Source organism: Rhinolophus sinicus, linkage group LG06 (assembly GCF_036562045.2).
Source record: "Rhinolophus sinicus isolate RSC01 linkage group LG06, ASM3656204v1, whole genome shotgun sequence".
Lineage (NCBI taxonomy): Eukaryota > Metazoa > Chordata > Mammalia > Chiroptera > Rhinolophidae > Rhinolophus > Rhinolophus sinicus.
This window is the reverse complement of record NC_133756.1, coordinates 120316775-120332179: the sequence shown is the minus strand read 5'-3', so window position 1 is coordinate 120332179 and position 15405 is coordinate 120316775. Positions and strand designations below refer to the sequence as shown.

Sequence of the window (15405 nt, the reverse complement as noted above, 5' to 3'; positions counted from 1 at the left end):
TCCCTGGGCCAGTCCCTAGCTGGGTACAAGTGAGCTGGGCAGACACATGCCCAAGCTACACAGTGAGTAAAGGGCAGGGCTGGGCCTACGACCAGGGGCTCCTGGCCAATGCCCCACCGACCACTTCCTCCTCTTGGTAACCTTCCACCTCTCCCACCTCCTCGCCCACCTCCAACTGGGCAGACGCCCAGGAGAGAAGGCTAGGGCTATAGCTTGTGACCCTGGAAAGGGCTCCCCAGGAATATGGGATTTCAGCAGGGATAGGTCAGGGCAGAAGTGGCCCCAGTGGTTTCTCTCTAGGGAAGGTTTTACTCTTCCTGGGGCCGCGGCCCCAGCTCCCCCCGCCACCCTCCCATCCAGCATACCAGGATCCTCCTTGCCAGGAGACCCTGAGCCACCCACTCAGCCCTAATTACCTCTTCTCCCTGAACTCCCCACACCTGAGGAGGGGGAAGGAAGGGGTGTGACTCAGTAGAATAAAAGCAGCTGCTATATTTGAATGATTACATAAACCAGGAGGGAGGCAGCTGACTCCATCAAGGTTAAGCAACAAGTTGAGGCTGGGCCAGGGAGGCAGGGTCTTCTCCCTCCATCCCCAGGCTCCCACCTGGGCTTAGACATGACACTCAAAGGTCCTGAGATTGTGAGCTAGTTTCTGCATTGCCAGACTGCAAGGGAGGTCTTCCCTAGGGCTAACCACACTAGGAGGGCTGTTACCTTTCCATCTTCTTAGAAAAATAAACTTCTGGCTTCTAGAAACCCTAAGGCCAGACCTAGGCTAAGCCCCAGACCTTCCCTGTGAACTCTCTCTAGAAGGAAAAACAGAATTGAAAGCAGTTTGTCACTGATTTAGAAAAGTGCCTCCTGGGGAGGGCACTAGGCATGAAGCCTTGGCTCAGCTGCAGCATCTGGGAAGGACCTGTGTTCCTGTCACAGCTACACCACTTATTAGTTACCTGACATTGGCAAGTCCATACCTCAGTTTCTTCACCTATAAAATGGGAATAAAAATAGAATCTTCCTCATAGGGTTGGTTATAAGGATGAAACCAGATGACATGCAAAGCCTCAGCCCAGCAGGTGACGGGCACTTCCTAATAGTTTATCGGCATCATCATTTGTATCATTATTGCAACACTAAGAATTGGCTAGAGACCTCCTAGGTGGCAGGATCCCAGGTTGGACTGACCCTTGTCCCAGTGACTACTGACCTGGGAGCTCGGCCAGATTTGCCGTGTGCCCCTGGGCAAGTCTCTGCCCTCTCTGGCCCAGTCTATGAATGAGCCCTCAGGTATCTGAGAGAAGAGCCTCTCCCCCTACCTCCGTTAGTGCCTTAAGGCATCAGAAGATGCCGTGCAGGAAGAGTTGGTCATGGTGGGGGTGTCCTGGGGGTGGTACGAGCTGGAGGCGGGCCTGGCAGCCAGTGCTGGGCCTTGGGGATTCTGGGGGCCCGAGATGGAAGACTGTGCCCACCCGGGCTGTGTTGCCATGACATTGGTCTCCATGGTGCCAGGCACACAGCCCTCCCCTTACTCAGGAGAAGGGACAGAAAGTGACAGGAGCTGAGGAGGCTCAGGCCCCTCAGCCTGTCCCTTTGTCTCCATTAGCCCCAGTGAGGTCCCCCCACCCCAGTCCTGAGACCCTCAGGAAGAATGGCAGGGAGGTAGGACAGTTTCCACCTCAGAGCGTCAAGAGTGACAGAGGACTAAGAGTGGCCGAGGTGGAGGGGAAGACATACAAAGTGCAGAGAAGTGGCAGAGAGAGGGAAGGGTAGGGAGCGCTGGGGAGACGAGACTGGAGGAAGGGCAGGAGGGGGAAAGGCAGGCGGCAAAAAGGAGAACTCGCGTCACGGAGGGAAAAGCGCCTGCCGGGCTGACAGGTGGTGGGAGGCATCGTCCAGCCCATCTCCTTGGTCTCAGTGTTTTGAGGTGGGTGGTGGTAGGAGGAGGGGGAGCAGCAGGCGAGAGGGGGGCAATTTTCCTAGAGAGCTTTGTGTGTGGGGGTGTTCATACACGTGCCGTGTGCGTGTGTAACTGTAGGCTGAGGTGTGCAGGCCCACGTGTGTGCAGGGCAAGTGTATGTGGCGTGTGTGTGCCTGTACCACTGTCTCCAGGGTGATAAATACAGCAATAGGAGCTGTAACCAGGGCAGAAAAATGTGGAAATTTCCACAGGCTGAAAGTGACATGGGAGAAGGGACACACTGGAGCTGAAACACCTTGGGCTGACCAGGGAACTCTCTCCCTGGCAGGTCTTCCCTGGGCCAGTCCCTAGCTGGGTACAAGTGAGCTGGGCACACACACACATATCCCAAGTGCACTCAGTCCCACAGGAATAAAGAGCAATCCAGAAGAGCTTCTTGAAGGAGGTGTCACACTGGAGGAGAGGTTGGGAGTTTCATGCCAGCTGTAATTCTATGCATATGAGAGAGATAGACGGACATTCCCCAGATCAGGGTCTGGGTCACTTAGGTCACGGAGCTGGCTAAAGGAATAGGAACTACTCCTTTATTTGGTGGTCACCCCAAGGAGCCCATTTGACTATGATGTGGTCATATTTACGAGGCGGACCCCAACACCAGCGGCATGGGGGATAGGCTATGCAGGGACCCCGGGGCACTAAGCTCCAACCACGACCATCTGCTCACTGCAGGGTCACGTCACCTTGCCTTTGGCTCATGCCACTCTCTCTCCTGGAGGTGTCTTCCCTCTCCACCATACCTACAGAAATATGGCCGTCTCCTCGCTTCACCTCGTCCATGGGGTCTTTCCTGATCACTCCGCAGAAAGGCTCCCTTCTTCCCCCACCCCACTTACTCATCTGCTCCTGCTCAGCAGAGCTCTGCACACAGTAGGTACTCAAGACATGCTGGTTGAATGACAATATATTGGGCCTGGAGGAAATCCCGGATGCCGTCATGTCCCCCCAGACATATCTGGGAAAGGGATTCAAGGATAATGCCAGGTACTTCGCACTTACTGGCTCATTTAATCCTCCCATTAGTAAGTGCAGGCAGACCTTGGAGATACAGTGGGTTCAGTTCCAGCCCACTGCAACAACGTGAGTCATAATCTTTTTGCTGGAGAGTCTTGCTTTCAATTTGTAAAAAACGCAACACTTGGGGAACTCAATAAAGTGAAGCGCAATAAAGCGAGGTATGCCTCCACTGTTAGTATCTCCAAAGTACAGATGAGAAACTGAGGATCAGAAACCTAGGAACTCAGCCAAGACTCCACAGCTTGTCGACAGGAGTGTCTGCATCTGCCCAGTTGGCATCCACACCCATGCTTTTCCCAAACAGCCAGCTGTGAGCAGGGGTCTTGGGAGCCAAGAAAGAAGACCTCAGCTCCAGGCCCCCCTTCCAATCCAGCTCAAGGGGAAGTGGGTAGGAGGCAGGGCCCATCATCCCCTCCCCCACACCATCAATTTCCTGTGGAAGCCCTTGATGGCTGCTGAACCCTTTGGGGGTGGGGTGGTGGGGTGTGGGGTGTGGGGGGGTGCAGGTTGAGCAAGGAGATGGAAGAGAGAAAGAGACATCCCACTCCACCTCCCAGCCCCTACTCCCAGCTCTACCCCCACCCTCTCCCCGCAGCCTCCTCTCCATCCACTTGCCCTATGACTTGCACAGCCTTCTCCCCCAGGGACCTCTGTGGTCCCCTGCGATTAGGTCCAGACTTCAGTTGACTCTCAAAGCCCTGGCTTCCTCTCCCAACACTTCAACCCGCTCCCAATCCAAGTCGTACCCACCCCATCACATGTACCTGGCAAGGCTTCCAGCCTTCGGGGCCAGTTCAGGAGTACTTCCTCCTCCGGGAAGCCCTACCCTCGCCAAGAAATTGCTCCTCACGCCTCAGCAGGTCCAGCTTCCAGCTTTGGGCTCCTCACCCATTCCCCACCACGACCCAACCACAAACAGTATGTGAACAAACCTCCCGAGACGTAGTCCCGTTTCTAGGAATCTTTGCGACAAAGACCATCAGAACCTCCTGCCCTAATGCATCCAACGCTGCTGTCATTGCCATAATTTGTCAAGGTTGAGGGCCTGAAGGTTCCTGTTGGGACATCATCCCTGATGCCCAGGGAAAGCACTTTAAGCTATTATTAACTCCTGACAGTTCAGATGCCCTTCCCCAGGGCACAAATGGACCATTTAGAGCAGTTGTGGAATCAGGAGAGGAATAGAGCGGGGAACCCCCCACCCCACAAAAGTGGGGCAATGGAAATGGACTTCAGCCCTGATTCTAGAGAGCTGTGAGACCTTGAGCAGGTCACCTCCCTTCTCTGGGCCTTATTTATTTTCTTTTTCTGCCAGAAGGAGACAGCACATAGAGCACAGGCACTGACCCACAGTGGGTGCTTGGTAAAGAGCTATTCCCTTCTCCTGCTGGCTCCTAAAGCCTGTGAGTCCAAAGCACATCCCTGCATTGTACTGCCTTCCAGAATATCACCAGCCTTGGGGTCAAAGACAGGGACAGGTCACACCCACACTCCAACAGAGCAAAGCCTGGGCCAGCATAGCCACACTAGGGCCCTCCAGAACTTCATCTGGGACCAGCAATGTTGAGGTCCATGGCTGCCCCCTGGTGTCCTAATGCAGTCACTGCAGCCAGCTCCTCAGCCAGGGCCGTGACATTGGCGACTCGTCTCACACACCCTCTCTCTGAGCCTCAGGGCTAGCTGGTCAGTCTAAGGTCAGATCCACAGATGAATTCCAGCCGCTGAGCACCTGGACAAGGATCTGTCCTGGCTGCAGGTAGAATGGTCAGCCTGGCTTGGAAAAGCCCACCTAGGGCAGGCCAAGAGTTGGAGATTCAAGGGGCTGAGCCCCAGCTTGTAAAACTAGCTAGGGAACCCATTCCAGCCTCCTCCTCTACCTCCCCTTCTCAAGAGACGGGAACAGGGAACAAAGAACCTCGAGTCCAGATCCCCAAGGACCCCCCCCTGCCCCCACACACACACCTAGGCCTCCCCACTGAGCTGGATCATGAGTCAGCGGCCATGTGGCTCACCCTCCATCCCTTCGCCCAGCCCCACTGGCTGAGACGGAGGCTGTGAGGTCAGCCTGTTTGCCTGCTGGGCCCCTGGAGACAGGCTGGTAATGAGACTCTCGGCAGAGGCGGGAGTGTGGTGTCGCACCTTCCCAGGGAGTCCCAAATCCATCTCCGAGTAGCTCATTTCCCCCAGCTGCCAGGGCCTTGCCTTCTTGGAGGAAATGACCAGACAGTGCCCAGTAAGGGCAGCTTCCTGGTGCAAGGCAGGACCCACCTCTGGACGTGTGTGCACGGGGCCAGGGGAACCTGAAGCCCTTCTTCCTAATGTCATAAAGCTCCTGTGACCCAGTGACTATGTGTCGCCCTGAGTTACTTGCATGCCACACCCAGGCTCCAGCTCGGCCTGGCTGCACAAGGACAGGGGCTCAGTCCGGCTGGGGTCTGTTCTGGCCGGGATCAGGACCCGCATTCCCCAGCCCATGCACACCAGGACAGTGGGAACGGCGTGGAGCCCGGCTGGGGCTCTGCCTGGGGCAGGGGACAGTGGCTGAACAGCTCAGGGCCTGAGAGAGCAGAGCCCAGGTTCCTGGCTTCAGGGCACTAGCACTCACCTTTGGGCCTCGTGAACTTCTGTCTCCTACTACATGGGGACACCGGAAACCCCCAACCAATTACAGGCCTCAGCACCACAGGATAAAATATACAGATATATTTATATTATCAAAAGGTCCCCAAAGTGGGGAAGGGGCACCAGGCAGCTTGGGCCCTCCCAGTCAGCCCAGACCAAAGTGGGGCTGAAGTCCGGCAAGTCCAGCTCTGGGCCCTGTAGAATCTTACTCATGAGCTCCCTCCCCATCCCAGCTGAGTGTTCCTTTAGAATATCCCCCTTTTTGCTGTCCTGGAGTTTGTGGCAAGGGGGTGGGCTCCCTTCCAGCGGGGGCCCCAGGGCCTCGAGCCTCTGAAAGGATGGTGTTTCTCCAGTTCCTGATTGATGCCCATCTCTCCAAACCCTCAAAGTCAGGGTGGGCGGCCCTGGGAGGGAGCAGGCCAGGAGAGCTGAGCACCTGGACAAAGCAGGTGGGGGCTTCCTCCTCAGGCTGCCCCTGCTGCCCCCACCCCCAGGCCAAGGAACTCCATGCAGCAGTCAGGACGTGGAGGTGTGGCTTCCTCATGCGCCCCCTGCTGGCTCACAGCAGGCACGCAGGGCATGAGGGTGTCTGAACAGGAAGACTTCAAGGCAGCAGAGTCCCAAGAGCCAGGGGCTGGCTCCTGTGCTCACACGTTTCGGAGCAGCTGTGGGAAGGCACAGAAGCCCACATTCCATAAGCGCTTTGTGAAGGCTCACAGGGGCCAGGGGCCAGGTGGAGAGGGGGCTCCCATGAACCATGTGAACCAAAGGGGCCTGCCGGGACTCCTACCGAGGATGGAGGGATGGAGTCTGAGGGCACTTACAGAGGAGAAGCAGAGAGGTGAGTCAGGCGGAAGGCAGAAGGCGGGCTCCAGCCAAGATCCCAGCCCCCTGCCCACAGTAATGGAGAGCCACTCACAGAAAGGGGGTCCGCAGCAAAGGCGGCCACACTCCGGCGCATTTCGTTCTCGTTGCCTCGCAGGGGGATCAGCGATACACTGCCAAGCCGGACCTCAGGCACCGCCCGGGACACGCGTGAGGGCTCGGAGGGCCACACCAGGCCATCGTGCTGGGGAATAGGGCAGAGGACGGGTGCTGGGGCCTGGGCTCGGCTGCAGCTAGCCCAGACACTCAGTTCTGGATCCACCCACCCTTCCCAGAAATGCCTCCAGCTGCGATCTGAGGTGACACCCTCAGCTTTGATCCCAGCCGATATGAGAAGCAGCTGTTAGTAGAACATGACTGTATTCCTGGCAAAACTCAGTCAATTATGTTACTCAACAACTCTCATCTCTGGGTCCACAAACAAACCGCTCCAGGAATGCAGCACCAAGAAAACAATTCTAGAGGAACATGTCTGCTTCCTTTCACCAGGAACCAAGAAAACTGCAAACTTCACCCTGAAGAACTCAGCCTTGGGCCCTGGTACAGTTTTGTCTCCCTTCTTCCTAAACAATTCTGAGCGCTCACTTAGACACCTCTGTGTTAAGTCGAATCCATCTCTCTGGCCCTGCTTGAAGCCTTCCCCAGCCTGTTCCTGCCTGGCTCCCTGCAGCAGCCACCTCCCCGGCCCCTCACCTCGAAGCTCAGCCTGCAGTCCATTCTCCCCTGCATGCTGCACCCAGAATGAGCCCTCTCAAACTCAAACCTGCACACCCTCTGTTTCTTGCTTAACACTCTCCCTTAAAACTAAGGACTAAGTCAAGTTCAACTTCTTTGGCATGGCCTTTAATGTTCGTTGAGATTTTGCTCCTGACTCCCTTTCCAGTGCCAGCTTCTGGCACTCCTGGCTTCTCCACCCACCTACCACCAAGGGCAGGGTTCTGCACCCTCTGTCTCTAGCATGCCTGGCGCTGGGCTGGACCAGAGTGGACACTAGGAAGGGTTCAACGAGTGAAGGAACAAACAAACTGAATTAATAGAAACTCAGTCCCCTTGAAGCAATTGGTGGCCTGAATAGTGAAGAAGCAAATGTCCCATTCACCACAATGGATGCCTCCTTGGGACCCCACCCCACACCCGACCCCTGCACCCTGCACCTGGTACCTGCACAAAGAGGAAGGTAGCGAACCACTCCCGGAGCTCCATCTGTGTCTCACAGCAGAGGTACCTGCAGGGTGGGGTACAGTTCTGGACGCTGCCAATGGCCTGACCGAGTGGAGGACACACTGCCCAAGCTCCCCGGCCCAGGGTCCTAGGACACAGATCTGGACAATGAGGGGCACCCGATCAAGGTGGACAGGCTACCATCTCCCCTTGGCCTGGGGTCCCAGGCCGGGGCCCTTGCTCACCACTGCTGCTTCTCGTGTTTCTCTGTCTCGTGCACCACAGTGAAGCCCCAGCTGCAGAAGAGGGGTGAGTGGGGTCACTTTTAGCCCCCAGAGGCCTCACAGCACAGGTCCCCAGGACAGAGTGTGGGGGCAGAGCTCAGGCCCTTCTAGCAAGGGTAGCTGGGGTTCTCTTGACCCCAGCCTCTTTCTCTCACAGCCCCTACCTTCCTCGCAGCCTCCCAGAGCCTAGTCTCCCCCACCTCCAACCCCACCCCACCCTGGGCCTGCCCTAGTCCTTCAGAGACAACCAGGCACAGCCAGTGGGTGAGAGAAGAAAGTTAGAAAACCAAGATTGGTGGCTGTAATTAGTAACAATAATAATGGCTATGCATCACTTTTCAACTTTTTAAAACATACAACCACCCTTTGAAACAGCTGTACCATTACTTTCCCCATTCTACGAATGTGGGAAGTGAGGCACAGAAAGGTCCCAGAGGTAGTCAGGGACAGAGTTTCAATCCAGGCCAGTGGTTCTCAAACATGAGTAAGCATCCGAGTTCCCTGGACACGTGTTACAGCACAGACTGCTGGCTCCACCCCCAGGCCCCACAGCTCAGCACTCGAGAAGCTGGGTTTCTAACATGTTTCCGGATGATGCTGAGGCTGCTGGTCTGGGAGATCACACCTTCAGAACCACTGAACTGCCAAGTTCAAAGCCCCAAGCTGTGCCTCCCCCATTTGTTCTGAGCTCCCAGAGGCCCCAGCGGCAGACTACTCTCCCTAGGTCTAGCTCACCAGGTGGGTGGTCGGAGTTTCTTCTTCACTCCCAGGTAGACTTTGAGGCTCTTGACAGGCCACTCCTTCTCTGGCCGGTGACTCTGGGGTGGGGGAGTGTGGAGGGAAAGGGCACTTTAGTCAGTCCAAGTGGGCCTTGGGGCACTTCTCCTGAATGGGTACCTCCCCCCTCCCTCCCCCAGCCGCCTTTGCACCCCAGCACAGGGAACGTCCTCCAGGAAGCCTTTCTGGCAAAGCCCTCCCTGTTCATAATCCAGCTCCCCCAGGCCTCTCGTCCTGTAGCAGCATCAGACAGTCAACCCTCAGTCCCCGAGGCAGCCGTCCCAGGGAGACATGTCCCATGGGGACGTGCTGAGCAGCGAGTCCTAGTCCCTCCCTGTAAATTGGACACTGACTTGTAGCACCAGCCGGACCAGATCGTCTGTGGGGGGAGAAGTCCGCACACCACCCTCTGGCACCAAACTGAACAAGGCGTGCTATCGGAGAGCCCTAGCTGGCTGCTTGTGTCTGTTTGTCTCAGGTTATTTGTCCCTCACCCCAACCTGCCCCACAGAGGCTCCAGGGTTGACCGTGTGAACAGAAGGCTTTGGGGTCCGCAGTTACTAGTACTTTGGCTCCACGAGGGAAAGGCTAACGACTCAAGCTGAAGCAGAACAGTTGTTCGACAGACCAAAGGAAGAACTTCCCAATGGTCTAGGTCGGGAAGCAAGAGACCAATGTGCTGGGGAGGGCGCCAGATCATGCTTCCCTCTGGCCCCCACCTCTGCATATGGGTCTGGGCTTGGGAGCAGCAGGCTGGCTCACAGGCAGGGGGGTAGGAGCAATGACCCCCAAGGAAGAGGTTAGTTGGAGGTCAAGATAATGAGTCCCCCTCCTGTTCTGGGAGCCACCTGCTCAAAGCCCTGCCCCCACCAGGCACCTCTGGAGCCAGCAGGGGCACCAGGGTGGATGGCAGGGGAGGAAGACTCACTTACAACCAAAACTGGGGGTCAAAAATTGAGCCATCTCCACCCTGTTCCCCACCATTGCTCCCAGGCAACCCCAGGCATGGCTCCTCAGCAAGAACAAAAAGAGGGAATTAGGGGATGGCCAGGGAAGGTGGAGTTTTGGGAATTGGCGGACTCCCTGTGAGGTGGCAAAAGGATGGGCTGCTTAAGGAAACGTGGCAACTTCAGTGCTGTCACGGGGTGGCTTACCAAAGGCTCACTAGGCACCCTGCACCCTGCCTTCACCTCTAACCCCCTAACGCCCACGGTCCTGATGGAGGCGTCCTATGTCTCCTACACATAGCACCAGACTTGACAATGGTCACGTGCCCCAGAGGGCCTGGGACAAACTAGGCTGCAGGCACAGGATGATCCAAGCTGTAGGCAGGGAGGAAACTGGGCAATGGGAAGGGAAATTAGGCTGTGGATATGGGAGAAACAGATGTGGGAAGAAAACAAGAAATAAACTTAAAAGCAAGCAGGGAAGAAGCAAGGCTAAGAGAATTAAAAGAAATCAGACTGCAGGTGGAAAGAAACCAGGTAGTGAGGAAAGAGAGACAAGCTGTAACAGAAATTAGGCTGCAGCCATGCTCTGCGCATGACAATTGGTCCTGTGCGTGCAAGAGAACTAGAAGCAAGGAGCAATGTCAATCAAGAGTGAAAGGAATAGGCCCGTGGGTGTGACAGGAATGATGGTTCCAGTCAGGGCGTGGAGAGAATTGCGGAAATCGTGGAATTCAACCCAGGCTGTGGCTCCTTGGGAATCTGAGAAAAACAATCCTCAGCCTCTGCTTCCCTGAGCTCCGGTGTGCGTGGCATGTACGTGACATGAGCCTGGCTGAGACAGGAAGGTTGAGGGGGATTTGAGGGAGGCAAAGGGAGCGTCAGTCAATGTAGTTAGTCTTCTCTGGTCCTCGAGGACTTCACTTCTAATCAAACAGCTCATGTTTCCAGCATCTCTGGAGGGATGAGGTCACTGGCAGAGAAGGAAGTTTACCCCTTGATGCTCAAAGGCCTGTGCTGGAACCAAGATCTTTCTAGAATGTGCTTTTCCCAGGTGCCTCAGGGTTTTTAACAATGGGAGACCCCCAGGACAAAACTTGGCTGTTCACATACCCTGAATGCCAGGGACTGTCCCAATTTCAAATATTCTGTCCTGTTCCTCCATAAACCAGCAAATACTAGAATGACCAACACCTTGGTGGCCAAAATACACCTTCCTGGGGCTTCTGTCAGACAGAGGTGCCAGCTGCCACTGTGGAGAGCACCCCTGACCCCTGCACTGAGGAGTCCTTGATTTCTATACTTCAAGGAATAAAAATCTCGAGCTTTAATGCTGACACATCTGGGTTTGAATCCCAGCCTACCACCTAGAGATGGCCTTCGGCAAGTCACTCAAAGCTCACTTTCTCACCTGTGAAATGAGGCTAAGACTCCCTCCTCCTGGGACAATAGTAAGATTATGAGTCCCAGTATGTAAAGAGCAATTCACCAAGACTGGATTGACAAACATTACATTGATTTCCTTTTTCTAGCTCTCCCGCCCTCTCCCCTCCATGCCAAGGGATCAGCCACTGCTTTTCCGGGTGCCTCAGCCATCCATCCTCCCTCCCCTCTGCTCCAAGGGGCTAAGTGCTCCTAGAGGGAGGGGCCCAGGGAAATAACACCCAGAACCAAGGGGGCTGACTAGAGGGGAGGAGACGCCCAAAAGTAAGGATGCGATCATAGAAAGAGGAGGCACACCCCACAAGAGTCAGCAGGAGCTCAGGCTGTATCACCGTGTTTCCCCGAAAATAAGACCTAGCCGGACCATCAGCTCTAATGGCGTCTTTTGGGGCAAAAATGAATATAAGACCAGGTCTTATATACCAGAGCTGATGGTCCGGCTAGGTCTTATTTTCGGGGAAACACGGTAGCAGAGGTATACTGTACAAATAAAGGGAGGCGAGAGTCCTGCTCTATCTGCTCTGTTCCCTCCCTGGCAGCTAGGCCTGTCCAGCTGTCCTCAGGAGATGAAGGGGCAGAAAGGGTTGGAGACACTGGGGGGTGGGGGGTGGCTGCGGGAGCTAGTCCTCTGGGCTTGGGACCACGTTCCTAGTGCCTGTCTCTGCAGGGCATCTATGCTCTGGCGCCCCCAAGGCACAGCTGGGACCCACAGGGGCGTCACAAGAGGCAGATTCTAAGCTGAAGCTGAGGGAGGGCCTTCTCCCAGACAAAACTACTGCTCTAGGGTGAAGGCAGCCCTGAGGAGGTAGTGGATGAGCTCCCCTCTCCCAGGGGTGTGCAAACAAAGGCTGGCAACTGGCCACGGAGGTGGGGAGGAAACTCCTGCCCCAGGTTGGGAATGTGCCACAAGCCTCTGTAACCCCACCGTGGCATATCAGGATCAGGCCAGTAGCAAGGACATTCTGATAGCCCCGGAACCCTCTCCAGGGTTGAGAAGAGGGTGGCTTCAGAGGTGACAGGAGGAGCAGAACTCTAATTCAAACCTGGAGACCTCCATTACTAGCTCCACAGCTTCTACACCAAGTCCTTTGTAAAATTCTAGAGCATCGCACTGGTGGAGAACCCTACCTTGGGGAAAGGACCCTGGGACAGGTTTGGGGGTAAAGGGCAGGAGCCTAGGCCACAAGCCCCAGGGTGCAGCCAGTGCTGATGGGTAAGGGGGCAGGAAACCATGCCTGGAGATGGCCAGGAGCAATGGCTGGGTCCCCACGCTCCCACCAGGCTCACTTGGCCCCCAGGTGGTGTAAGGCAGCTGGCAGTTGACCCACAGCTACTCACGGTCTCAGGGACCCCGCTCCATGGCCTCTGGCTCTGTTTGATAGAGGATCAGGGTTACGGAAGAAGGAGGCCCAGGTCCAGAGCTGGGACATGTGTTGTGTGTGGTGGGATGTTGTATGTATGTACAAAAGATATTGGTTGGAGGAAAGGTTGCCAGGATGTGGACAGAGTGGGCATGGAGTGGACTGAGAGGAGGTATGACCTGGGAAATGACAAGACATGCATGGGCCACAACCTGGGGCTGTCACCACGTAGCAAGTTCTTGTGAGTGCCGTGAAAAGGCACAGGCACGGGTGAGAAAGTACGTACTTGATGTGATGACATCCAGGTACCAGGGTCCAGTGGGACTACAGGACACAGCAGAGTAGCCACCCAGGACCACAGCAGGTGGGTCCCCGAGAAGCTTCAGTGCTCCCCACCGTGGAGCTGGCCCAAGACTGCGTGATGGGGATGCTCTCACTGGCAACCCCAGAGGAATGTTTGTGCAGGGGTGTCTGCGCACACGCAGGTGTAGGCACCCATTGCTGGGCAGGACCCAGCAGGGCCACTTACCCGGATCTCCTTGTAGAGCCGCAGGCAGCTGCTATTGAGGATGAAGTAGCGATCGTGGAAGCCACCTGAGGGTAGGCCCAGGCCCAGGAGGCTACGGTCCTCGCGGAACTTCATCATGCCGTGCTTGGTGTCGCCCACATGGCTGGCTGGGGGAGGAATGGAGTGGGTATGGGCTGCACCAACCCCCCTACCCACAGACCCAGACATCCAGGGTGAAGGGAAGTGCCCCAGCCTGCCGCAGCCTCCTAAGAGGCCTGCTCACCTGGCACTCACTGCCTGAGTTGCCCTTCCTGGTGCCACCAGGTCCCACCCGAGCTCTGGATAGAGGGACCCACCAGCCGGCCTGGCCCTGAAGGTACCACCTCCCCAGGTACACCACCCACCCGGGCACACCACCCACCTGGGCACACCACCCACCCAGGTCACCACCCACCCAGGTCACCACCCACCCAGGTACACCACCTACCTAGGTAGAGCAGCATGGCCTCCATGGACTGGTGCTTCTTCACCACCAGGTAGCTATCTGTGCCCAGCCCGTGCAGGATGGGCAGCACCTTCTCTGCAAAGTGCAGGGGGCGCTCTGGGGAGAGGTCACACCCACTGTTACCAGGGCCATGTGGACACAGATCCCCTACACATGCACCAGCACCACGCACTCCCTCCACCTCCTGTGCCACCACACATCAGCCCCTGACCACCTTCCCACACCCGAGCTTCAGGCTCCACACATCCTGCTGAAACTAAAGCTGTTCCAACCTGACATATCCCAAACCAGGCTGGTGAGCTTCCGTGTCCTCAGGAGGGAACAGAGCCCCACCCGCCAGGCCACCCTGGCCAAAAACCAGCCCTCCCCCATCTCAGCCTCCCTCCACAGGTTGAATCTCTGCTTCTGTCTGCATTACTACCTCCCTGGACATGTTACCATCTTCTCCTCGGACTAATACTGTGACCTTCAACGTGGTCCCCTGTGTGTACTCTCAATCCCCTCTCCCCCACCTCTCTCCACCCAGCAGCAAGGAGCCATCTTTTCAAACTCCCAGTCACTAACCCTGCACTGGCCTTGCCCTGTTATCAGGCCCCAGGCCCCAAGTAGCTGCTTCTGCCTCTCTCTCCCAGCACCACGTGGTACCACAACCCCTCACTGACTTAATCTCCAGTTCCTTGAAAGTACGCTGTCTCTGGCCACCACAGGGCCTTTGCCCATGCTGTTCCCACCACCTGGGCTCCTCTCTTTACCATGTAACTTCTACTCTTCCTTCACCTCCTCGCTCAGGGACCCCAAAGACAGAGACCCTGTTATAAGTTCCGGTGGTGTGGCAGCCCTTTCCTGCACAGCAGTCGATACAGCTGTAGTTGTATGTTTACTGGTGTGATCACAGGATTAATGGCCCTATTCCATACCAGACTGACCCCCACAAGGGTAGGGACTGTGCGTCTGGCTCCCCAGCTGAGTGCCTGGCACTCAACAAATAACAGAACAAATGAACAGAGACACCCTCACCCTCCACTGCCATCAAGGCCGTCCTTCACCTTAAAATGCCTTTATCACCCCCCTTCACAACATCATCACAACCATCCTTACCTATACCACCACCAGCACCAGCACCACCAGCACCAGCACCACCACCAGCACCACCACCCCACCCTTCTTACACGGTCACCACCACCCACTACCCCCTTCACCACCAACTGGGTCAGCCGCAATCCCATTATCAAATTCAGCATTATCACCCCTGAAAGCAACACCATTCTCACCGACACCTGAGAAAGCACCTTCATAGCTGATCCCATCTACCCCTCTCTTCGCTGTCCCTCCTGTCAGCCACATTACAGCTGTGACCTCAAGCCCCACCAGCACACTGTTATCACCACTACTGAGATCATAGTGTGATAGCGACATCTGTCGTTCAAAACCCCCTCACCACCACTTCCCCACACTTTGGGGTAGGGGAGGGCAGACTGGGGCTGCAGCCTAGAAAAGGACAGGCTGGCACCACATCCTGCACCAAACCTGATGGTCACCCACCTGTCTCCTCCCTCTCATTGACCTCGAAGCAGGTCCAATAGTCCTTCTCCCTGACGCCCACATTCCTACGATCCAGGATCTCCAGGGTGAGCTCCTCAGCTGTCATGGATGCTGGGATCTGTGATGACCGAGAAGGAGAGGACATCAACCTACCTATGCTCTGCCACAACCTTGTTGCGTGAGCCAAGGGCTGAGCCCACCCCTCTCAGGGCCCTCTGCAGTTCTGGGAGGCAGGGGGATGTCTCTGAGTGGTTCTAATGAGCTGGGTGGGGAGGCAGGGAAGAGAGAGACCCAGCATCAGCCAGATGCAGGTGGCAAACCAGGATGGAAGCTCTGCTCTCCCAGCCACCTGAGCCTGTGCCTGGCTCAGCCTGA

The 15405-nt window shown here is 56.2% G+C and overlaps 1 protein-coding gene across 8 annotated transcripts in view; it reads right to left on the bottom strand.

Annotated features, from left to right (window-relative positions):
- Positions 1-5683: 5683 nt before the first annotated feature.
- ARAP1 (ArfGAP with RhoGAP domain, ankyrin repeat and PH domain 1) overlaps positions 5684-15405 on the bottom strand; it is a 59661-nt gene continuing 49939 nt past the window's right edge. For 4 of the 8 annotated variants that reach the window (XM_019744346.2, XM_074335820.1, XM_074335821.1 and 1 more), the window contains exons 27-35: positions 15031-15148; positions 13471-13584; positions 13005-13150; positions 12453-12485; positions 8683-8765; positions 7909-7959; positions 7664-7727; positions 6537-6686; positions 6132-6282 (exon numbers count right to left, since the gene is read on the bottom strand). In XM_019744346.2, the coding sequence (XP_019599905.2) occupies positions 6265-6282; positions 6537-6686; positions 7664-7727; positions 7909-7959; positions 8683-8765; positions 12453-12485; positions 13005-13150; positions 13471-13584; positions 15031-15148 (777 nt within the window). In that variant the 3' untranslated portion in view covers positions 6132-6264. Of the gene's footprint in view, positions 6283-6536; positions 6687-7663; positions 7728-7908; positions 7960-8682; positions 8766-12452; positions 12486-13004; positions 13151-13470; positions 13585-15030; positions 15149-15405 lie in introns of all 8 variants that reach the window. The other 4 variants (XM_019744350.2, XM_019744349.2, XM_074335822.1 and 1 more) reach the window with 3 other exon arrangements.